This window comes from Electrona antarctica (assembly GCF_951216825.1).
Source record: "Electrona antarctica genome assembly, chromosome: 21".
In the NCBI taxonomy this organism is placed as follows: domain Eukaryota; kingdom Metazoa; phylum Chordata; class Actinopteri; order Myctophiformes; family Myctophidae; genus Electrona; species Electrona antarctica.
Window position 1 is genome coordinate 15,738,485 of NC_136802.1, and position 24,770 is coordinate 15,763,254.

Genomic DNA, 24,770 nt, shown 5'->3' on the forward strand with positions numbered 1-24,770 from the left:
TTCCTGGGCCTGGCGTCATCATGAAAGGGGGCGGGACTGCGACGCTCTATAGCAAGTCCTGCCAACAGAAACGTCTCCATTCCACAACCAAATGGAAAACTGACCTAGAAAGCACGGCTGTCCTCAAAATGTAGTTGGACTGGACACTGTATCCACTACGATCTTGCCCCCAACGGAGGGAGGCAAGCCACGGTAGGTGCCCTGTGTGAGTGGCACCCACTGCCACGCCCACTATTATTCTGTGAATATATCTACACTTTTAGTGTTGCTGCTGATGTGTTGCTGTACAACAGATGTATGTACTACGCACAATGGATCAATCAAGCAATGCATATTGAAAATAAATAAATTAATAAATAATAATAATAATAAAAAAGGATACATGAGTTTTTGCCTCACCACTGGCTCTCATGCAGACAGATGCACGCATTAACATACAAGCTAAGGAAAATATCTCATGCGCGTGCACACACACACACACACACACACACACACACACACACACACACACACACACACACACACACACACACACACACACACACACACACACACACACACACACACACACACACACACACACACACACACACACACACACACACACACACACACACGATACACACTCTCCTTTGAATACTCTCCCACTTCCAGACATCCATAAGATGTCACAAAGACACATCAAAAATAGAGGATGGCCTATATGTGACTCTGCAGTATGCCGAGGTAGGGCATGAACGACCAGTGACGGCTCCAGAAAGTTGTGACTATGGGGGTGCTATGGAGCAGAGGTTCCCAACCACCGGTACGCGGACCGGTGCCGGTCCACGGGACATGTGCCACTGGTACGTGAGAGGGGAATTCCAAGTTTTCCCGTCGTATAAAAATCCATTTGAAAACACGACTGAGAAGAACACCAGACCTCAGACCTGATGGCTGTTGCACGTAGAGCACAATCACCCCATTGGAATGCAAATGCTTGCCTTTCAGGCTGCCTTGCAGCCTTTGTATCCTACTCTCGTCTCTTTGAAATCGCTTTTGATTGGGGGGGGGGGGGGGGGGGGAACGACGATGCGCTGGGGACGACACACCAAACGGCAGTGAAAAGTTGACGCGTCCGTTCACAGTCCATCACTGACTGTGATTTATAAACGGCTTCGAGTCCGTGTTACTTCCATGTTGCGTAGCATAACTGTCCAATCCTTAGTATCTTTACCGTTCATGTCTGCTCTGCGGGCAGCAGCAGCAGCAACCACCTGTAGGCTATTTTGTCACGATCGCCCTAATGAAACCAAACGCACGGTGACGGACGGTACAGGATTATTATTTCATGTCAAAATGAAAAGATGGTGTTAAGGTAAAGTAATGCCTAATGTGTCACTCTACATGTTTAGCTAAGTTTTCCACATGTCCAAAGCAATTTATGAAAAAGACATAAGCCTAACCCTTTTTTTTAAATCATAGCCTACTATCATTGTTAATGATATAACACCATTTAGGTCAATGATATATAGGCTAACAATAATAGGCCTATAGCAGCAGGTAGCCTAATTAAGGGGCAGTCAACTGTCTTCCGTGAGGAGGTTTTGGTAGGATGACGCGCGACCCTAAAAACTAGACTAAAATGTTAGGAAGGGACTAGTGGACAAGAGATCCAGTATAAGTCATTTTACACTTGGTTGTATGCTGAAAATAGCCAATCTACAAGCTCACAACGCGTGCGTGCCAGTGCGTGCGTGTGTGTGTGTGACGTATTCACTGCATGCGTCACTGAATCCCTGAGCACTGAGCAGCCTACGGTGCTGGCGGGAAGTACTCCTATATATATATATCCATCATGGCCCATAGCACTTATCCTACCCCCTTAGATAGCACTTTTTAGACTTAGATAGCATTTGAAACAGACTTATGGCATGTCATGTAGACAGCACAATAATTGCATTGTATGCAGTCATAGCACCTCATAGTACATATGTATAGCATAGTATAGTATATATGTATAGTTTATATGTATAGTGTCATTATATAGATATGTTCTAGTTACGTTCTTAGCTTATGCATGTTTCATGATAAATGCATGTGATGTATTCCCATGCTTTTGTTCTTGCCTAATGTAAATCGCTCTGGATTAAGAGCGTCTGCTAAATGCCTAAATTGTAAATTGTATATATTCTTCTTTTTTAAATTTAAGTAAAACACAAGTAAGTGTTCCAAGTAAAAGGACTGTCAACAGTACTTGAGTAACAGTACAAAGGTGTAGGCATCACAATAACGGAAGTAAAAGTAGTTATCGTTATGCACAGTGTGCATATCACAATGTGCAGAGGTTTTCAAAATGTGTCAAGATATTTAAAAGATAGACCCAACTTAAAATAGGGCTTAATGTGCGTTTTGTTATGACAATCTAAATCTCCAAAAGCAAAGAGAAACTAAAGCTTTCAAATAATTGCAGTGGAGTAAAAAAAAAATCTACCTCTGACTGAGATGTGTAACGGAGAGTGCTGAGTTTAGATAAAAAATAAAAAAATAAATACAAAAAATAAAAATAATAAAAAGTACAGTACTTGAATGAATGTCTCCTGCATCCCCGTTGGCCCATGTTTCTACTGCACTGGCCTTCTGATCCCATCTGTCAATCTAAATGACATATGCATTTAAGTGTGTGTGTGTGTATGTGTGTGTGTGTGGGGGGGGGGGGGGGGAGAGATAATGGAAGATGGAGAAATAGAAGAGAGGGAGGGACGACTATAGGGATGAGACGATGTTGTATATTGACAAAAAATGAACTCACAGTAAATCGTCAATATCTTCCGTCATACTCCTTTCTGCCAAGTTGCATATTGGTCGCTTTGTTCCCCGTCTCTCTCTAACTGTACGTATTTGCCTTTTTTTCTTTCTTTTTTTTTACATTTAAAAAACCTTGAAAGTGAATACCGGTAATATCTTCAGTGGGTCCATGACACACAATATTTTGAGAACTACTGATTTCTAAGGCATTTCTAGAATCCGGCTCAGGTCTTAAAAAATAAAAACACTTGTGAAGTATAGGTATATGGCCACTTAACCTTGAGGTTGGATGGACTCATCCATCTCTCTCTCAGTGCAAATATCTGAATAAAGCATGAACATGATTTATTCAACTAACATGACTTATGGATAGGTCCACTTAACCTTAACGCAGCATGTGTCAATGTGAATCAGTGGTCCTAATAGTTAGGTCCACTTAACCTTAACGCAGAATGTGTCAATGTGAATCAGTGCTTCCTGCGTCTGCGGCCCACTTATCCGACCACATTGCCCCGATAAAAAAGAAAACAGTCGGAGTAGTGCTCGTTTTCTTCGAGTTCACCTCACGTGTTCCCCGTGGCTAATAAAAAGTATGTCATGACATCACAGGTTAATCTCTATTCCTTGAGCTTTTGGGCCTGTGGCTCCCCGGCTACCACTGATATAGAGACATACTGTAGGTTTTTCTGAAAACTGTTAATCGGCCTCAGGTCTTAATGGGTTAAATGTGTCTACTCACTCCCTTCTACTGCTTAGTTCTTCAGAGCCTGGGACGCACGTTCTCTCGTTTCCAGACAAAAAGGTCATTATGGTTATGTAATAATAATAGGCTGCTTCTAAAGCAACTCCATTGTTGAAAGTCTGTTCCTTTGTTCTCAGTTGTAAACGCACATGTCCAATTCAGTCATTTAACACTTCTGGTGCCGCCAAATCTTTCAGAATAAAGGTGCCAAAAAACATGACGCAAAATCTTCCATTACTACATCGTGTTAGTAAGTCTGATCTCTTTAGAAGTGTTATTGTAATATTGTAACCGAGATGCATCATGAAGTCGGAAATCGGTGTTATTATAGATACAGAGAAAATAGGGTTTTTTGTCAGCCGTAATAAACAAGTAATGGGTGCGTGCGCACCAAAAGAGGTCGGGAGGGGCTGTTTCCAATCAATGGATTTTAGTGCTCCCGCTTTATATCAATCAGAAAGACTTATTTATAGAATTTGTATAACACGTGTGTGAACATCCTGGGCATCAGAGGTGTTAACATTAGCGAATCATTGTCAGCACTCTTTTGAGAGTATTAACTAATTAGAAGTGGCAGAGTGAAAAAATAAATAAAGCAGATAATAGCAAACATAAGTAGAGAGGGCATCTTTGATTACAGCTGAACATTGAAATTAATCTCTCTCATTGTGATTACCTGCTGCGTATTGGTGGGAGTCTGAATACGTTTGTTTTACAGTTAAAAAAAAGGATCTTCATTAATTATGTCCCAAGAGAAAATTAAAACAGAAGAGAGCACGATGCACGATACATGAAGAAGATAAATTAGAAGTGACGACACAAATAAATGAGCAAAGAACATTGAAACTGGAGCACTGCAGTATAGTATATAGCAGGGGTTCACAAAGTGGCAATTTAAAACCTCCTCAAGTCTCTTTGAGCGGGTTCTAAATTGACCCTGTAACTCGGACGGTATTCAAATGTAACCAAATTGACCCTAAGTTGTATACTATCAGAGTTAAGGGTGGTCCTTGAAATATAAAAAGTTTGAGAACCACTGGGCTTAAAGGGGAAAACCACCCATTTTCAACATTTTACTATGTCATTAATATACCTTAGTCGAGCTGTTGTGTGGAAATAATAAAGAAGTCCCCCCATTCTGTGTTTCCTAGAACTGTAATTATGAAAAAAATCATTAACATGGTGAAACACATCTTGATGATGTCATCAAGATGTGTTTCACCATGTTAATGATTTTTTTCAGACCTCTAGTTCTAGGAAACACAGAATGGGGGAACCTTTTTATTATTTCCACACAACAGCTCTAAGGTATATTAATGTCATAGTAAAATGTTGAAAATGAGTGGAATGCCCCTTTAATCCTTAATGTGTTGTGAAGGAGTGCTGCAGTGTGAGCTTTAAAAGGAACCCTTGCTAACAAGACAAATATGCCTTAATACATTATACTTGCCCTCTATAACTAAAATAAAAAAATAATAATAAAAACACCTTAAATATTGTATTGTAAATATTGTGATGATGTCATATGTCCATGTGTGCTGAATATATGGAATGCACGTGCTAATAAAAACAACTTTAATACTTCCTAAGGATAATATGAGCATCAAAGCAATATTTTAAATACTTTTTATTAGCATGTGCATTCCATAGGGCTGGACCACACATGGACATATGACACTGTCAACTTGCGACAGGAGCAGTTCCTATTGAGTGAAAGATTCTTTATTTATGAAAGAAATAAAATATTTAAGGTTAAGTTATTATTATTTATTTTTTTAGTTATAGAGGGCAAGTATAATGTTTTAAGGCATATTTGTCTTATTAGCCAGGGATCCTTTTTTAAAGGCATGTGAGTTTCAGCACCATGGACAGCGCTGGTGCAACTACGTTGCTCCTGTAGCTGTGAGCAGCTACACTACAGCCGAGCGTGGTAGCCGCTGGCCTGGCTGATTTCAGCACCCGCCAGGCTGGACAGCTCCTCTACCCTGGCTTGAGCAGTGTGCACTGGCCTGGCTGAATTCAGAACCTGCCAAGCTGGACAGCTCCTCAACCCTACTCCCCCTCAGCCGGCCTGCCAGCCAGTCTCACCCCAACTCCTACAGGACCCCGGGGGTCTGGGAGGTAGCGATGTGGGCCAGCTGCAAGACAGCTGTGTGTGTGTGTGTGTGTGTGTGTGTGTGTGTGTGTGTGTGTGTTAAGGCCCTGCAAGCCCGTCGGGATCTGACGGGTCCCGGCCCGCGGGCTCGCTCGCCGTTATATTAATTTTCCGATGCGAATTTCACCCAGACTGGACTTTTAACAAACAACGTCTTTTGCCTTCTTTCTCTCTCTCGGCACCATACTCTTGTCCTCTCTCTCTCTCTCCTAATTATTATGCAACGCAGCTGTGCACGTACGCACGCACGCATGCATGCATACACACACACACACACACACACGCACACACACCGAGTGCCGTTCTATAGGCTCTGACAGAACTGAATCCGCAACAAAAAACAATTTAAATACTGCAGGAGGATTACCACACTAAACAAAGTTGGTTTTGTACAGTGGAGATAACGTAAGTGTTCTTGATTTATTATTATTGTGGGTTTAGTTTTTATCATGCAGCGAGTCTGTGATAGCCGATCTACAATCACCTTCGCTTGCGAAAGACGAACATAATCAGAGCGCGAGATAGTGCAGCTGAGAGTGAGTGGCTGCGGCTGCTGCATGCGTGCCGTTGATGCACCAATAAAGCGACACGCATGATAGAAATAATAAAATAAATAAAAAGGTGTTGGGCTTCGGGCCCGGGCTGAACTCCACGGGCCCGGGCCGGGCCAGGGCCCATAGTTTAGGGCCGTGCAGGGCTCTAGTGTGTGTACGGACACGCAAGAAAATGGACAGCCTTAAGTTCCTTTCACACAGGGAACGGGTGTCGCAGGCGTTGTCGCCTAGATCAACGACAGGTCCGACAAGTCTAGTCGCCCACAGGCGTGTGCACGAAACGAGCTCTGACGACCACTGCTTTAATCTTAAATGAGCATTCATGCCTACATACACTCTGTTATTTCTTTCTCCTGTATCTGTTGTTGGTATGGTAACCTCGTAATCAAAGATAGAAATTCCCTTGGGAGAATTGTGAAAACTGCTTCTAAAATTACTGGCATCCATTGGAGAGCCTTGATTTCTTCTATAATAGACAGCCGTTCAAATAAGCCCTGTCCATCCACTCAAATGGTGCCCACCCACTCAGTTCGGAGGATATACTGCTGCCATCTGGCCTTCGCTTGTCCCTAGGACAACAAAAAATAGGTACAAATACTCCTTTGTCCCTGCCTCGATCAGAGCAGTTCATGCTGCCGAAAGAAGGTAAAAAAAAAGTGATGATGACAATGATGATGATGTTTTAGTACCTAGCACCTCGCTCACTTTGCTCTTGGCACTTTCATTTTTCACTTAAAAAATGTACTACGATTTTTGTCCGTATAGGTCCAAAGTTCACATGTAGATGTTTTCGTGCATTTTGATCATTTTAAAAGGTCAGAGGTCAGAGGTCAGACACATATGTGTATCAAAGTTGCATTGCCAACGGCCAAACGGTTCATGAGCTATGCGCGTTACAAGTTTGCATTTTCAATTGAGTGCTATAGCGCCACCCTTTGGCCAATGGTCATGGGCTTCGCATAGTCACCGCTTGGCATGGCCCTCTACCATATTGCCACGTTTCGCGAAAACTGACTTGCTATTTTTAGAAGAAATACCTTTGAAGTTGTACTTAAGTACAGTACGTGAGTATATGTACTTAATTACTTTCCACCACAGGTTTCACCCCATTATATTTTGGCTGTATCCCCCAACTGTCCAGGCAGACACACAGGGAGTCCGTGAATCGTTTATGCAATTTGGAGTGAGGCCATTTCAATCATTATAAAGATGATTCAATAAAATGTTTAAATCGATACAGACTTAAACTGGCAGCCAGTGTAAATTGGCTTAGTGCAGGACTAATGTGTTCATATTTCTTTGTACCTTCCGTTGTGCCAGTCAGAGCTTGAAGGGAGCTATGACTGATACTGGCATAACGTTTATTGCAGCAGTCCAGACTATAAGGATGGGATTCATGATTACCGTGGCAAAGACAAAAAAGATTAACCGATAACATGCCGTCCTCTGGTGGCTAAACTCGGTGGTGTTGCCAGAATCCTGCAGAAAACTACACTGTTTGACAGCTGTGAACCAAGGGGCCAGTGAGGCGCTCCAACGTTGAAGCTCTGGGCCCTAGTGGTAAGAGGAAGGACTGCAGGCGGACCCGTGCACGGACACGTAGGACCATCACTCCCTACGTCACCCATACGTCACCCCGGACCTCAAATTTGAGGTCCGGAGGAGGTACTTCTGGCAGTCTTCCGGGTGCTTCAAAACGCCACTGAGCAACTTCATCGAAATGAATAGCTTGGGGGCGGGGCTAGTGCTCCAGTTCGGTCTCTATCCTTTATATACTCTATGCTGTGAACTCGTTTGTTGAACCGGAAGTGATTGTGTGATGACGCACAGCTTCAGTCTGTGCCGTCTTCTCTCAGTGATTGTGTGATGACGCACAGCTTCAGTCTGTGCCGTCTTCTCTCCGTGTAAACAATGCTTTTGTACTCGCAAGGTCAGATTAAAGCTCTAAACATCGTCCATTAGCTCAACCTGAGCCCTATAAATGCTTTAGATCGCATACGTGTGCATGTATACTGTACGGTACGTGTATGTACGTGGATATTTTGGATATTCGATGACATCACACCATGGGTGCCACCGGAGGCTAGCGACGGATGCTAAAAACAGGATTGGGTATGTGATATCCCTGAATGGATATGGATTACAATTTCATAACTCATCAAATATTACCTCCTGATTTAGCTTTATTGTTACACAAATGTCAATAAATCAATAAATGTATCAATTAATAGACAGACGGATCATTAGCACAAACCTGGCAGACAGACAGACAGAAAGTGTAGCAGCACAGTATCGACGTGTGTGAAGTGCTCATAAGCACCCACAGGACACGGCACGCTGCCGCGCGGCTGCCACGTTTGTGCCAACAAAAAAAAAGAGATCTGACCCACAGGAACGCACCCAGGGTGCCGGCCCGATTCCGGCGAGCCGCCCCGCGTCCGAAACGGTTGAGAAATGACAGGTACGGTGTGGGGGTCCCACTACTGTACCCTCTACTGTACTGTACTGTCACTGTACTGTACTGGCACACCCGAAATCACCATATATACAGTTAATATGTGCGTGTGTGTTTGTGTTAGGTTGCGCACAGGTGGTGAAAAACAACCATGCTGTTTTCATGCTCAGACGCAGCCACCCACCCAGCAACCCAGCCAGCCAGCCAGCCACCCACCCACACACATAGCTCCGTAAGGGAGTGGTTGCACCACTAAAAAAAGTCACCGCACGGCAACACCTGGAAATCGAACATAATTACGCGCACCGTTTTCAGCCTGTGTGTGTTGCCCTTTAGAATACATTTGTCAGGTCTTAACAGGTTAACCCGTATACAGGAAAACAAAATCTAGACTATAGAGGGCATCATGTCCTAATAAAAAACATGACTCACTGATCGAGTGTATATATGTTTTTTCGAATCCTTGTTTGCACTGTTTATTATTATTATTTGTATTGTTTCTTGATGCAACCTTGCTTTTTCCTTCTGCCTTGTTTCTTCTGTATACTACCGTACTTTTTTATCCTTCTTATTCTTACTTGTATGTTGTAACCTTAACCGTTTCCGTCCATCCGACGTGTCAGCACGTCCTAGGGGTCCCAATCGACGCGTCCTAAAGACGTGTGAGGACGTCCTAGCGCATCCTCAATGATACGGGGCGAGATAAGAATATTCTGAATTTTTCCCTTTTTTTTTATTTGTCAGTTTGCCTCTCGGCTACCGTATGCTCCGCTCTGTCCCCATGTTAGCTTATCATTGAGTTAGCCGTTAGCGCGGCGGAAAGAATGACTCGTCTCTCCTAATCCAGGGCGCTTTCCGTGGTGTTGAACGGATCGATATACTGGTGCTTCATTTCTGCTCCTCATCCGTCTCTCCCGCAAAATATGAACGCTTTTTGGATCATATATCGTATAAACTAAAACGATCGCAATGTAAGCTAGCTATGTAAAGTGAACTTTTTTTAGTGGATTGTTTCCGGGTCATGGCTTTCCGAGTAAAAGCGGCCATGTTGTTCCAGAACCCCAGAGCTCCTATTTTGAAGGACTTCCGGCACTGATTGTGTTAACTGCTCTGTGCGACTGATTCTCCCCCGCGGGATAATAAATCTATCTAAAGTGTACAGAAAGTGTTCAAATTATGTTTTTATGTGGCCACACCCACCAGTTCATACCTGGTTTTCACCTTGGCACCACCCACCCGAACTTAAGCGTCGCTCACAGCCGTTGATGTATGATAATGGCGGAGGTACATGATTTCACAAAAATGGTGTATTTTCTATTTGGCTTTTTGACTCAAAGGCTTATAGCTTTCAGGAAGAAACCAGAAATACATATATTCAAATATTATCTGAATATTCTAACCACACATGGGGATCTATTAGAGTAATAATGTTACCGGTAACTCCATAGACCAGAAACCAGACTAGGTTTCGCTGAACGGATATATAGCACTGACCACATAATCACGGCAGGGCTGGATTTGTCTTTTCACACACCCCGTATTTGAGTAATACTCAATTATCCTGTGTCGAGAGAGTGAATATTTAAACCGGTGATAACCTATTCCGTCCGCCGCGGTACAACCATTCTTTATTCAGTTGGAAGGGAATGAGCATTCCCCCTCCTGCCTCCAGCCCTTCCGATTTAGCACTAAGTGCCTCAGGGCAGTCTGATGGATCACTCTCTGATGGCTGTCTCTCTCTCTCACTCACACACTCACACACTCACACACACACAGTCACACACACACCCAGTGTTGCCACGGTTGCAGTGTTGTTTTTGGAAGCAAATTTGATTTTAGTTTTAGTCATAGTCTCTTGAATAGTTTCCATTTAGTTTTAGTCACATTTTAGTCACCTGGAATGCTTTAGTGTTAGTCTAGTTTTAGTCGACTAAATACCATAAGATTTTAGTCGACTAAATCTACAGTTGATTTAGCCAACTTAAATGTATTTTGGCGGGCCTTGGTGCCGTCATAATGGCTGTTTTTGCACTTGTTGAAAATAGCCGATCGACGCGTTGTGAGCTTGTAGATCGGCTATTTTCAGCATGCAACCAAGTGTAAAATGACTTATACTGGATCTCTTGTCCACTAGTCCCCTTCCTAGCATTTTAGTCTAGTTTGTTGACGAAATTGTCAATACATTTAGTCTTAGTGAAGTCATCATACTGTAGCTTAGTTTTCATTTAGTTTCCATTTAGTGTAGTTTTCGTCAGTGAAAAAAGGTAGTCGACGAACATTTTTCGTCTTAGTTTTAGTCGACAAAAACAACACTGCTTATAAGCGTATTCGCGACCTTATTCGTTCGGTCATGGCCCACACTTCATGACCATAGGGTGAGAGTATAGGAACGAAGATTGCTCGGTAGACAGATAGCTTTGCATTCTGGCTCAGCTCTCTTTTCGTCACAACAGTGCGGCCCCTGCTGCTCCGATTCTCCGGCTGATCTCCTTCTCCGTCCTCCTCTCACTCGTGAACAAGACTCGAGAACATTAGTGATCTGGATTAAAGCCACTTGAACACAAGTTTACACTGTCTTGCCTTTGGACTTTCAGATAGCACTATTTCTGTCTACCCGCTCCAGCTGCCAAGCAACTTAAGAGTCTAGCCACATCTAAGTTGCGATACCCTCCACTGAAAGCACCCTTTTATGAAACAGAAAAGTCCTGTCTGATTAAACAACAATAAACTCACCAATACCGCATGGACAGGTGCAATAAAGCCAGTCTGCATAATTGATTTTAGTTTTAGTCAGTCTTTTGAATAATTTTCCTTTAGTTTTAGTCACATTTTAGTCACCTGGAATGTTCTAGTGTTAGTCCAGTTTTAGTCGACTAAATATCATAATTTTACACTGTAAAGATTTTACATTTGCTGAAAATAAGATGTAGATCATGACTAGAGTGAGGACCAGTTATAATTATGGTCTCCGTCAGGTGGAAAACTAAAATGTCCAAAACTGTTACTTTACGGTTACTCAAAACACAAGCTCAAAACACTTCGAGCTTGTGGTTCTGTTACTTTGGATGCTATTGTGTGATGCTGATCATGTAGGGTGTTAAAGATGGAGTGCCGTGATTTTTATACGTTAAACGCCATTAACAATAAAGAGACAATATGACGTAATGAGTTACATTATGACGTACATTTTCCCCATCATTGTCAATGGCGTTGAACTAAAGACAAACATTAAACCTGTGTATAGGAGGGGCGGCCCTCAAAAAGTTGTTACATGGAGTTAGAAGGTTTCTGCCTGACAGCAACAGTATGGTTATAAATGGATGAAGCGAATCCTTTAAGCCTTGGTGTGGTTGCTCCAGGGGTTCCTAGCGGCATCATCCACACATCTAAACGAGCGTGTGTACACAAACAATTACTGCAACACATGCCCGCCGTTGCTCATGCTGTCCTTCCAGCGCACCCCGCGGTCAGAGCTGCTGTTGGAACAAATCACCAAGCACCTCAAACGGAACGCTACATTCAAGGACACACAAAAAAACAATTCAGCCACACTACTGCTAGCCCGACTGCCTGCCTGACTGCCTGCCGGGCGGAACTGTAAAGAAAAAACAGAAGGAGCGGACGAAATCAAAGATCCCCGCAGGGGATCTGGGGAGTTTCTCTAGAACAAGAGCTCGCTCACGTTTCAAACCGCAGGGAGACCTAAAAAAACATCAGAGGGAGGAGGGCCCCGTCGGCCAGCCGAAGAATCGAGGCAAAGATGAGGAGACGAAGGGCTGATGTGAGTGAAAGTGGTGGTCTAATTTACGTCAGGCACAAGTATAGCGGTTGAGCACATGCTGTGTACACCCTCTTGCTGCGTGTCATACGGTAAGACAGACACACTGTGTGTGTGTTTGTGTGTCTGTGTGTGTGTGTGTGTGCGTGCGTGCGTGCGTGCGTGCGTGCGTGCGTGCGTGCGTGCGTGCGTGCGTGCGTGCGGAGAAACGTTGCACCGCAGAGCTCTGCTTATTAACTCTGTCCCTGAACTGAACCTGCACTGCAGAAGCTGCTAGTCTTAACAAATTCTATCGTCACTCATCTATAGACCAGGGGTCTTCATCTTTTCTCAGGCCAAGGTCTCCTTAGCAGAGAGAGAGAGAGACAGAGAGAGATGAAGCAGGGACCTTCCCCAATATATTGTATAAAATAGTGTTGCATAGACAGCCTCACATACTTGTTTGACAGCACTATCATGTTGGATTCATGCACCTTGCTTGCCCGGACCTATTTAATCCATGTGCCCATCATTTATAGCGCCCGGACCACTTTTACCAGCGCACCGGAAGTTGTTGTGAATGTCTGTGTAGCAGCTAACAATAGCCACACCACTCTAGAGTCGATCGACAACAACGGGAGGTAAGAATAAATCTATCGAGACTAGCGACTGGACCGCAGAGCGCCGTCCACAGGATATTTTTTTCATAATTAGACGGGAGTTATGAACGTTTTAAGATTTTCGTTTTCGTCCGCTAAACAGGCAGGGAACATTTTCGATGACGTGTCACTGTTTGACACGTCATCGGATTGGGCAACAAGCACTCCTAGGCTGTGGAGCGAAGCGATCGGTTTTGATATCATTAATCTCCGTCCTATTTATCAATCTCCGGCTTGGGCACTTGACCATGACCTTGAACTTGACGGAGATCTCCGCCCTGGGCCTCCATGGTGTTAACCACTCAAACCGTCATTATTTAGTTTCATTCTGTACTTGGTCTGCTTCTTTTCCCCGTCTACACCAAACGTCTTTGCCGACAATTAGCTGATCTCCTGTACGAGCACACAACGCCTCACAGTCATTGTGCAGCTCTTAAGTACCGAAGGAAATCTCATAAAGCAATGACATTGTAGCTATAAGTAGCAATTGACAGCATAGAGAGATTCAAGCAGCCATAGAAAACAAGTCGGAACAAAAGTAGAATAGAGGGCAAAAATAAATCTTATGAGCTCCGTTGCAAGCTCATAATACATTCATTAGATGCACTCAAGAAACGCACCCATGGAATTCAGTGGAAAAAAAACATTCAAGAAGAGTAATGTCTTTGTACATGGAGTGTACAATGAAGTAGAATAGTAATCGTATCAAATGAATGGTAAATGGTGCATTTATATAGCGTTTTAATCCAAAGCGCTTTACAGAGTTTTGTGCATTACATTCACCCATTCACACACCGATGGCGGAGGAAACCATGCAAGGCACCAACCTGCACATCGGGAGCAATTAGGGGTTCAGAGTCTTGCTCAACGACACCCCAATTATAGAAGTTATATTGTCTACCATACAGATCGGACAGAACACATTGAATTCAGACAGATAGACAGACAGACAGACAGACAGAATAGAGGTTTAAGTAGTTCAGTTATACATAAACAAATGAATATGCTGCATGGTGCATGCATGACCTCCCAAAAACCCTGCCCATGATTGACCGACCGCTGAACACATGGAAGTCGACTGAACATCGACTGTCTGGCAGTGAGAGAGAGCGCCACGCCACGCGGGGAGGAAGTGCTGTGCCAAACGGTAGTTAAGCCCTTCGTCAGAGCCGAGCCGAGCGGAGAAAGTCTAATCAGCAGCTATAGTGGTTCAGACAGCACGAGGCGCGTGTGTGTTCTCATGCGTGCAGACGGGTTCCTTCACGCACACATTCACATGAATTAGGCTCAGATTGAGTCTGGGGGGGGGGGGGGGGGAGGGGGAGTGGCGTGGCTGACACACCTGTTTCCTGGTCATACATCTGAGAGGAGGATGTGGAGCTCCAGTGTTGCCAGATTCTGGGAGCAAAATAAGCAACTATAGGTTTTTTGAGTGGTGCAACCACTCCATTACACAGCTATGTGGGTCTCTGTCTGTCTGTCTGTCTGTCTGTCCATCCAAGCACAAAAATAGCTTGGTTGGTAACTCGGACGCGGGGCGGCTCGTCGGAACCGGCCCAGCCCCCTGGGCACGTTCCTGGTGGTCTGGATGTTTCGGGTATCCCCCGGGGACCCCCAGGGAGGCAGGGACCCCCCAAAGACCCCCACATTGTAACTGTCATTTCTCTACCGTTTCGGACACGGGGCGGCTCGCCGGAACCGGGCCGGCACCCTGGCCACGTTCCTGTGGGTCTGGAACTTCTGCGGATCTCCCAGGGACCCCACATGGAGTTGCACCACTCACTTTTTTCATATCAAGGTCCATTGTTTATTCGGCATTTGATGAGATTTAGGCCCATGGGGTCCGTCTCTTCTGGTTTCATTTTAAGCTCTCAAGAGTTAAAGATCTATAAGGGTTCATTTGGTTACCAAATCTCCGTCATTTAGCTGGGGACCACCTGGAACCCCCTCAATAACCACTGGTGGTCCCCCGGACTACTGGTTGAGAACCACCGAACTAGGTCTATAAAAACGAGTAAAAAAAAACAACCAGCCACTCCCCCTTTCCCCCCCGAAAAAGACAACCCGCAAATACCAACATTTGCAAGCAACTTTACAGAAAAACAAGCCAAAAGTCGCTTATAATAAGCAGACATGGCAACACTGCCTGGCACATGTACCTCGCTCAGGGCCCGCTAACAACAGCATGTACCAAGTTGTTATAGGCCTGTCACAAGTATTACTGAATTGTCTCATTTGCAAGTGTTGATATATAAACACAATCCTTTTGATCCAGTCATCTGTGCAGTTTAGCTGCATAACCCGTGTTCCACGCTATTTAATCCAAACCCGCTACTTGTTTTATGTGTTTAATTCGTTTTTTTAATAAATAAAAATAAATTGCGGCTTTGTCGCGGACCTGGTGGCGAGGCCGTCGCGTTATGACGACAAAACCGGAAATCGACCCGTGCTCTGGGCTGCATGGGCTTCTGGGAAAATGAGTTCAATACAAGTTAACAGTGGTTTGACTGCACTACAGCACGGCCACACCTTGAGAACCCATGCACTGACTTAATTAACTGCTGTGTTCAAGGGCTATAGCAGGCAATATTCATGGAAGTAGAGGACATTTCCGACACACTTACTTTGCACGTGTGCACATTTTCCCCAGCTGGTCCAAAAAGTAATTTATTTTATGTAAAACAGCGAAACAAACTGGGCACGAAAGAGGCGAGCTGCGAGACAAAGAGAACCTTCACCTCTACTCATCATCGGCAGAGACAACTGCAGGAATATCAATACGGCCTCCTTGTCTTTGTTAGTGAGTTTGTTAGTTGTGTGTGGTTGGTCGCACGCACGCACGCAGACACTCACACACGCACACACACACACACACACACACTTAAATAGATTGATATAAAAATGTTTGAGTGGTGCAACCACTCCAAGGAACAGCAATGTCCGTGTTAACCAATGTGACTATGTATGTGTGTGACTATGTGATTATGAGTACCAGTAGGGGCAAAAGAAGAGAAGAGACCTAATGTGATATTAATGCCAGATGAGGATATGTTACTTCACACAGCTGTCACAATGAACTAAATAATCACTGAGGAGAGAGGAGAGGAGAAGAGAAGAGAAGAGTGTATCCCACGATTTTGTAACCCATTTTTCACACGGTGCAAAATATGTTTCAAAAATAGACATGCATGCGTTGTAATTATTACATTCTAAAGTCTATATTATTGTCTGTTGAACAGAGTCAACGAGGGATCGTCATGCACCTTGACATGCCGTCTCTCTCTTTCTGGGTCTCGTCATGCACCTCGACATGCCGTCTCTCTCTCTCTCTGGGTCTCGACATGCCGTCTCTCTCTCTCTCTCTCTCTCTCATCTCTATCCAAGCATGTAAATACCATAGACTGGGCTCCACACAGCCGTGAAGCAGGGGGGAGACAGGCGGAATTGCATTCTGACGCCTCCAATTAAGCTGATCAATAATGGTCCATTTCAGTCCTATCTGCTGGGACGAGGTGCAAGCCTGACACTCGCCCTGCATTTTAATTTCGTTTCACTTCATTATTCAGACTGAAAGCCCTTCTTCGGCGATTGGTTCACACCAACCGATCAAAATAGTAGCAATGTGGTTAACCCGGTTGCTGCTAACCAAACGGTGTTGATTTTGTCGACTAAAACTATGACGAAAAATGATTGTCGACTACCTTTTTTCACTGACAAAAATTAAATGGTAACTAAATTAAAACTAAGCTACGATGACTAAAACTAAGACTAAATATATTGACAATTATTTCGTCAACAAATAAAAACTAGACTAAAATGTTAGGAAGGGACTAGTGAAGAGATCCAGTACAAGTAATGCTGTCGCATGCTGTCGCATGCTGTAAATAGCTGATCTACAAGCTCACAATGCGTCGCAGTGCGACGCATTGTGAGCTTGTAGATCGGTAGAAGTGTAAAATGAGCCATTATGACGGCATCAAGGCCCGCCAAAATACATTTTAGTGGACTAAATCAACTGTAGATTTAGTCGACTAAAACTAGACTAACACTATAACATTCCAGACGACTAAGTTGTGACTAAAACAAAGTGAAAACTATTCAAGACTATGACTAAAATTTAAATCTAAATTTGCTGCCAAAAACTACACTGTAACCAAACAGCGAGTGCTATAGCATGTAAATAAACACGGTAACATATGTTGGATGATGATGTTTTTAAAACCTGTGGGGTTTCTGTAAAGAAACCATTCATCAGAGACACTTCACCACAAGTTACCAGTGGGGGTAGCCATTGTTTGACGTCATCGAGTTGAAACGGTGGAATATGTTTTGAAACGTTTTAACAATGCAAATCTTGTATGGGGTTCCCTGGCCTAAAATATGTCCAGACGAGAGTCTGCAGACAAATGCATAATAATTATATATTAATTTTGGGTTCCTTAATTGACATGTTTCACAGCCACTGGTTTAAAACAAGCCCAACTAAGCAGGGGAAAGGGGGAGGAGTTGGTGGAAGGAATAAGGTGAAGACATCCGGGGAGGCTGCTGGATGGAGTCTGCATGCATGCTGGGATGAAGAGCTGGGATGATGAATGGGAGAGAAGGGGAGAGAAGAGGAGTTGTAAGGCAGGCCGATTATCATTGTGCTGGGGGAAAGGTTGTGAATGGGGGACAGAGAGAGAGAGAGAGAGAGAGAGAGAGAGAGAGAGAGAGACTGAGACTTAGCACTGAAGTAAAAACAAGAAAGCACACACATTTCTCATTTGTGATTTCCCGGGAGATAGAGATACAGAAAGAGACAAAGGGAGAGGGACAGACAGACAGATAGACAGAGTAAACAGAGAGAGATAGACAGAGAGACAGACAGACAGACAGATGGATAGACAGAGTAAACAGAGAGAGAGACACAGACAGACAGACAGACAGACAGACAGACAGACAGACAGACAGGTGATTGAGGGTGAGGGGAGGCTTTTCTCCGGGGCTAAAACCCGTCTCTCTTTCTATTTGCTTCCATAATAGAAAGGGAGACCTCGCTCTCTTGCCAGTGTCATCTATTTGAAGCCCCGCAGGGGGCCGATCGGTTGCTCGCTCCAACACTTTGGTCCCAAGCGACACGTTCTCAAACCCAACAGGCGGGATTGGCCTGCGGATTTTGCCGACCCCACGGTCTTAACTCTATAGTGCCACCATTATGCCATGTCTCCAAATCCAATGCACTGATTGTCCCGATAGATCTGTCTCCAGTGGTGTAAAGTAACTATAAGTAGGTTTACTCAGAGTACAGTACTTACTGTAAATGCATTTGTATTTTTGCTAACATATTTCCACTTTTCACTACATCTCAGATGCCTCTACTTTGTAGATTTTTATATACTAAACATACAGTATCAACTTCAACCCTATATACATTTCGGCCATTTGAAAATAGCCGATATACAATCGTTGCAATGTGACACATTGATTTGTATGAAGTGAGTGGTGCCCACTGTGTATGTTACGTTCCCAAAGTGGGGTCCAGGGACACCCAGGGATCCTTGAGGGAGTTTTAGGGGGTCTCCAGCTAGTTTGGAACCAAATTGACCCTCATGGAACCAAATGGACCCATTTGGTTCCATTTGTACACTCTCAGAGTTAAGTTAACATTGATTTTACAATTAAAAATCACACCCGTGTTTAGTGAGGGGTACTCTTATCATCTTACAACATCATTGTGTTTCTTTATTTAATGGTTATGATTAGGTGATGTAATGTCACTGACGTCAGCCATGTCCAGCCCAAATATGGTCCACCACTGACAACACAGGTGGGGGAAAAGAATAGCAGCGCTAGCAGGTAAAGAAGAAGGAGTGTTCTATGTGGAGGGAATGGCTCAAGTTTATTCGGTCGAGGGGGCCGTCCGTCCTCCTTTAAATCTCAACATTTTAAATCCGACAGCCCATTCATAAGCCTGAACAGCCTGAAGCATCCGAACAGGACACACAGAGGAAGGAGAAGCGGAGAAAGCAGAAAGAAAGAGAGATCTGTTCATTAAAACAGATTCAACAATGTTGGAGATCGACGGCAGCATGCTGGAGGGGGGAGGACAGATCGTGAGAGTGTCGGCGGCGTTGAGCGTCATCACCGGCACAGAGATCACCATCACCGGGATCAGGGCGGGGAGGAGAACCCCGGGGCTCCGGTCGCAGCACCTGGCTGGTCTGGAGCTCGTCAGGGACATCAGCCACGGACGTCTGGACGGAGCGTCGGTCGGATCCACCCGGGTCCGACTGAGCCCTGGGAAGATGGCAGCCGGGACACATGTGGCGGACACCCGGACCGCGGGGAGCGTGGCGCTTCTGCTGCAGGTGTCCCTGCCGTGCGCCGCGTTTGCTGATGCCGCCTCGCAGCTCTGCCTGAAGGGAGGCACCAACGCTGAGATGGCACCGCACATAGACTACGCCGTCGAGGTGTTCAGGCCGATCGCGGAGAGGTTCGGGGTCCGTTTCGACTGCGACGTCAGGACAAGAGGGTACTACCCCAGAGGTGGCGGCGAGGTGATGGTGACGGTGATGCCGGTTAAGGAGCTGCGCCCTGTGGTTATGACCGACAGAGGGACCGTCACCAGGATCTACGGCAGGTCCTTCGTTGCCGGAGTCCTGCCCTACACGCTGGCCAAGGACATGTCGGCGGCCGCCATCAGAACCATCCGGAAGGAGATCAAGGATCTGCCCGTCAACATCCAAGCTCTGCAGGAGGAGAAAGCCAATGCTTGCGGCAACGGGAGCGGCATCATAGTCGTCGCCGAGACCTCCACGGGATGTGTCTTCGCCGGGTCGGCCCTCGGCAGGAAAGGCGCCCGCGCGGACGAGGTGGGCGCCGAGGCGGCCGAGATGCTGCTGAGGAACCTCAGGCACTGGGGATGCGTGGACGAGTTCCTGCAAGACCAGCTGATCATCTTCATGGCTCTGGCCAAGGGACGGTCTCGGATTCGAACCGGTGCCATCACGCTGCACACCAAGACGGCCATCCACGTGGCGGAGCGGCTCACCCGGGCGGCGTTTACGATAAGCCCGTGTGAGGAGGAGGAGGAGCCCGGCGGTGACGTCACCTACATCATCGAATGTAACGGAGCAGGCGTCACCAACCCCGACCTGTAGCTCAGTGCTCCTGGTAGGTCGTCTCCATCCGATCACGTGATCAGAAATCTGGGCTGATCACTTCCCTTTCAAATGGTGATCGGAATCGGATCGGGAGCAAAACAAAATCACACCTGTGTGAAGTGAGAGGCGCTCTTATCATCATACATCCTCATACATCACATTCCATGCTCAGCCAATCAAATAATTCCTGTGGTACACACGACACACAAAGCTGCTCCCCTCGGGATCCGGACATCCCTAGTATCGATATTATATCCATATCATATTATACTGGATATTGTCTGTGATTTTGGACATTGTAGTATTGTGATATGGCATAGGTGTCCTGTAAAAATCAAATGATCGGTATCGGATCGGGAACAAAGAAACGTGATCGGGACATCCCTAGTTCCAGGGGTCCCGCCCCAGCTATGATGACTGATAGCTAGGAACCACATTTCTACATTCTCAGTTTGTGTATTTGTACACTTACTCCTTGCAGATCTATTTGGTTGAATTTGTCCACTCGAGTGTACACTCCCCCCGGCAGTGCCACGTCTCATGCCGTTGCACTGCTTTTGCCCAGAGATAATAAAAAAACTGCACTGCACTGCACTGCACTGCACTGTACTGTACTGGTCCTCCTCCCTGGCCTGTGTGTGTCTGTGTGTTAGGCTGTGCAACAGTGACACATAATGCTATTTCTGTGCTCGGACACAGCCAGGTACACTCGGACACAGCCAGGAACACAGGGACACAGCCAGAGACACAGGGACAGACAGACCCAGGGACACGGCCACACACATAGCTGTCTATAGGAGTGGTTGCACCAAAATCACACTTGTGTGAAGCGAGGGGCTCCCACTCTATTTATATTGGCCACATGACGTCTCACAAAACGATTTGTTATAAATGCTCTGAACAAACATTAAAGTCCGTAGACTTGGCTGGCTCTAAAGTGCTCTCTAAAGTGTTCTATACAAACATTGAAATATCCTCAAAGTCCATAGACTGGACTTTGAGGATGATGTATGTTTTCAAATGGGGGTCGGTGGCCATATGCATATCAAACTTCCTACTGTGACCGTTAGTGTTATATTTTCAGAAGCATCGTCCTAATGTGACTGTGATTGTTACTGCTATAGCTTCGGAAGCATGATAGGCCTAATGTGACTGTGAGTGTTAATGTTATGAGCACAAAGCAGGCTTCGGTCTAACAGTCCTGTCAGAATTCATCACAGATGGGTGAAATCACACACGATGTTGCTGTCTGTATGTTGTCTGTCTTGTCAATTTACAGATGAATTTGGGATATTTTGTTATTAAATGTAATTGAATGTGTATGTGTATGTGTATGTGTGCGTGTGTGTGTGTCGGTGTGTGTCGGTGTGTGTGTCGGTGTGTGTCGGTGTGTGTGTCGGTGCACGTGTGTGTGTGCGAGGGTGCATGTATGTACACGCATGCATGTGTTAAATTAATTGCAGCGAGTCTACTCAAAGAAAATACATTTTGGATGTTGCGGTTCAATGGTTCTCAATTTCAGACCCACGGAGACACACGGATCTCTACCCGTTTTAATTATGGCCGTCTCATCAGGGCCTCATTTGGAAGTGGGACAGTAGATGAATGCAATTAGCTACCTACCGACCGCAGAGAATGGTTGGAGTTTTATAAAACTAACTGTGTCCACGTGTGTAGCCATTAGTTTGTCCAATGTTAAGTCATCCCAGATTCCCAGTACATGCATTTTTAATTCATCAAGAGTCACGAGCAACAAGCAACAAGATAGCTATTAAAACCCACGGTGAGGCATTTAGGAGGGCCATTCAAGCCGCAAGCGGAGCCTGCGGCACAACCATGGACCAGGTGGAGCCTGCGGAACCATTGCGGCTCGAGGATCCGCCACTCCTGAATGAAGTGCCTGGTGCTGGTAGTCTGGTGCAACGACCTGGACCTGGTGAGAGCAGGAATTGACCTGGTGAGACATAGGAGGGGCCCGGACAGGAGTCAACCCACAGAGCCTAGTCCTTCCACGCGCCAGATTGATGCGATCCTCATGCATACCCAGTCCCAGCAGAGTAGTTCAAGAGGTCCCTAATGGGACTGATCGAGGGTAGCTACTGGGACGTAAGTCGGGACTTGATCATCCCGGCTGGGTCACCTGAGTGAGGGGTATGATGTTGCCAGACCCGAAACCCTGATGATCTTGGGATACATCACTGAGGATACGTCCCAGGTGCATCATGCGATGTATTTTTGTTTTATGTTCTTATCGGGAAACTATTACCTTCTTGAGAGCGACTAAATTAAAAGCTACTTCACATTCACAATCAGTATGAGCTACAGGTGTGGAGCACAATATACTGTACACATGCACACTTTTTTCAGATTCCCAGTACATACATAAAACTACTATGTAGAAATAAAAATGATTGCACGCACGCACGCACGCACGCACGCACGCACGCACGCACACGCACACGCACGCACACACGCACGTCCTTGCACTGGATCCCTGTGCAGTTTAGGATAGATTATAAAGTTATTTATAAAGTTGTTTGGCTGAAGTCTTGAATGGTCTAGCACCTTCCTATTTGTCGGATTGACTGCAGAGGTATGGCCCAGGCCGTCCTCTCAGGACACTCTGTGCTGGATTGCTGATGGAGCTATTGACAAGAGACACATCGATGCTGCCTTTGGTAGCAATGCACACAGGACTTGGAACTTACTCCCCCTTCATATCAGGCTTCACGAGGCAGCTGAAAACCCACTTCTAGGACCTTGCCTTTAACTTTATTGATCTCCTTTTAACACATGTGATGCCCAGGACGTGTCCACACGTCTTCATAATTACACCAGTAGGAGGCCCAGGACGTGTGGACACGTCTTTAGGTCCTTTTTAATTATACTGCGCATGCAGGCATTCACTTCCTGGTTTACGGGCCGACAATCTTCCTTATTCACTCTGAATCTATGGAGCTGTCCGTGGTTTTGATCAGAACGTTGATGTTCTGTTCTAATTGCTGACTTCATCATGCATCTCGTTTCTGATATTAACACTTCTAAAGACAGATCAGACGTATTAGCGCAATGTAGAATTGGAATATTTCAGCATTCTAAAAAGTATTTTTTTTAATTTCGACGTCAGGCCTAAATGGTTTAAGTACAGGCTTTCCTGTACTTTTTCCTGGAAATACTTGTTTTCCCAAGGTTCTTTTCACTGTTTAGCCTTGCTAATTCCTCTTTTTGTTACTGAAAACAAGTGTCACTTTTCAACATTTCTTTCCATTGTGAAAAAATAATCTGAACAGCATTTACATAACAACCACCGTTGCAAATGTACTCCTTTCTCACCGACAATGTTCTGACAATGAATGCACCCACAATCCACTGTCTTGCCTATGGCAGGACATGTCAAGTTCTCAAATGGCACATCTGTATCATCGGTAACACCTGTAACGGAAGTAGTTCTGTTTCGGCTGTTATAGGCAGTTTGTCTGTGTGGAGGAGGAGGTGCCATGTGTATCCTTAAGTGAACATGAACTGTCAACCGCTTTATATTTGTCTCCTTGTAAAATTAATTGTAATTTGTGGATTCAAATAAAGAAATCGAAATGTGTGTGTGTGTGTGTGTGTGTGTGTGTGTGTGTGTGTGTGTGTGTGTGTGTGTGTGTGTGTGTGTGTGTGTGTGTGTGTGTGTGTGTGTGTGTGTGCATAGAGCCCATTGTGAGAGGCCACTTGGGAAGCACTGGTGTAGAATCGAACACCACGAGCGATAGCTTCAGTGCCATATACAGTATATACAGTATATACAGTATGTCATGCTGTATACTGGAGGAGCACGTCACACTGCCCACATTGTGCACATGCAGTACACCCACACACAAACCGTCACATTTCTAGGTGTGTATGATTTGCACATGCAGTCACGCACACGGAAGCGTGCGCACACGCGCACACACGCACACACTTTGCATGTGCTGTGCCACTGACAGGCCAGTAAAAACATCATAAAATATTCAATACCCTTCACTGTGTTTTGTGCTTTACCTGTATCAGCTATTCCTTTTGCTCTGCATTTATGTGTCTGCGTGCGTGCGTGCGTGCGTGCGTGCGTGCGTGCGTGCGTGCGTGCGCACGCTTGTGTGTGTGTGTCAGTGTTGTGGCATTCTATACCTTCTAGAATCCCCATGCATATTTATGCAGTGTGTGTGTGTGTGTGTGTGTGTGTGTGTGTGTGTGTGTGTGTGTGTGTGTGTGTGTGTGTGTGTGTGTGTGTGTGTGTGTATTATATTATATTACTGTGGGTGTGTTTGCAAGTGTATGCTGTACCTCTCCATTCTAGCTGTCATCCTCATGTGTAATTGAGTCTGAGACAGCCAGCCGCTTTTGTCTCTCTCTTTGTGCGTGTGTGCGTGCGTGCGTGCGTGCGTACGTGCGTGCGTGCGTGCACCCACGTTGCAAATTGCCATACGCAAGTCAAGTCGGTTCTTTAACAAGCTAGACAAAGTCAACAGACTTGGAACCAGATTTTCAATTA

General features: G+C 45.2%; 2 protein-coding genes across 2 annotated transcripts in view; one reads left to right on the top strand and one right to left on the bottom strand.

Annotated features, from left to right (window-relative positions):
- The window catches only part of LOC306913740 (RNA 3'-terminal phosphate cyclase-like), a gene marked incomplete at both ends in the record, with an annotated part of 120,400 nt that extends 100,152 nt beyond the window's left edge, over positions 1-20,248 (top strand). Inside the window, one exon of the mRNA XM_079490553.1 lies at positions 19,086-20,248. Within this exon, the coding sequence (XP_079346679.1) occupies positions 19,086-20,248 (1,163 nt within the window). The remainder of the gene's footprint in view (positions 1-19,085) is intronic.
- Positions 1-24,770, bottom strand: part of LOC306914457 (neural cell adhesion molecule 2-like) — a 454,732-nt gene that overhangs the window by 373,413 nt on the left and 56,549 nt on the right. The window lies entirely within an intron of this gene.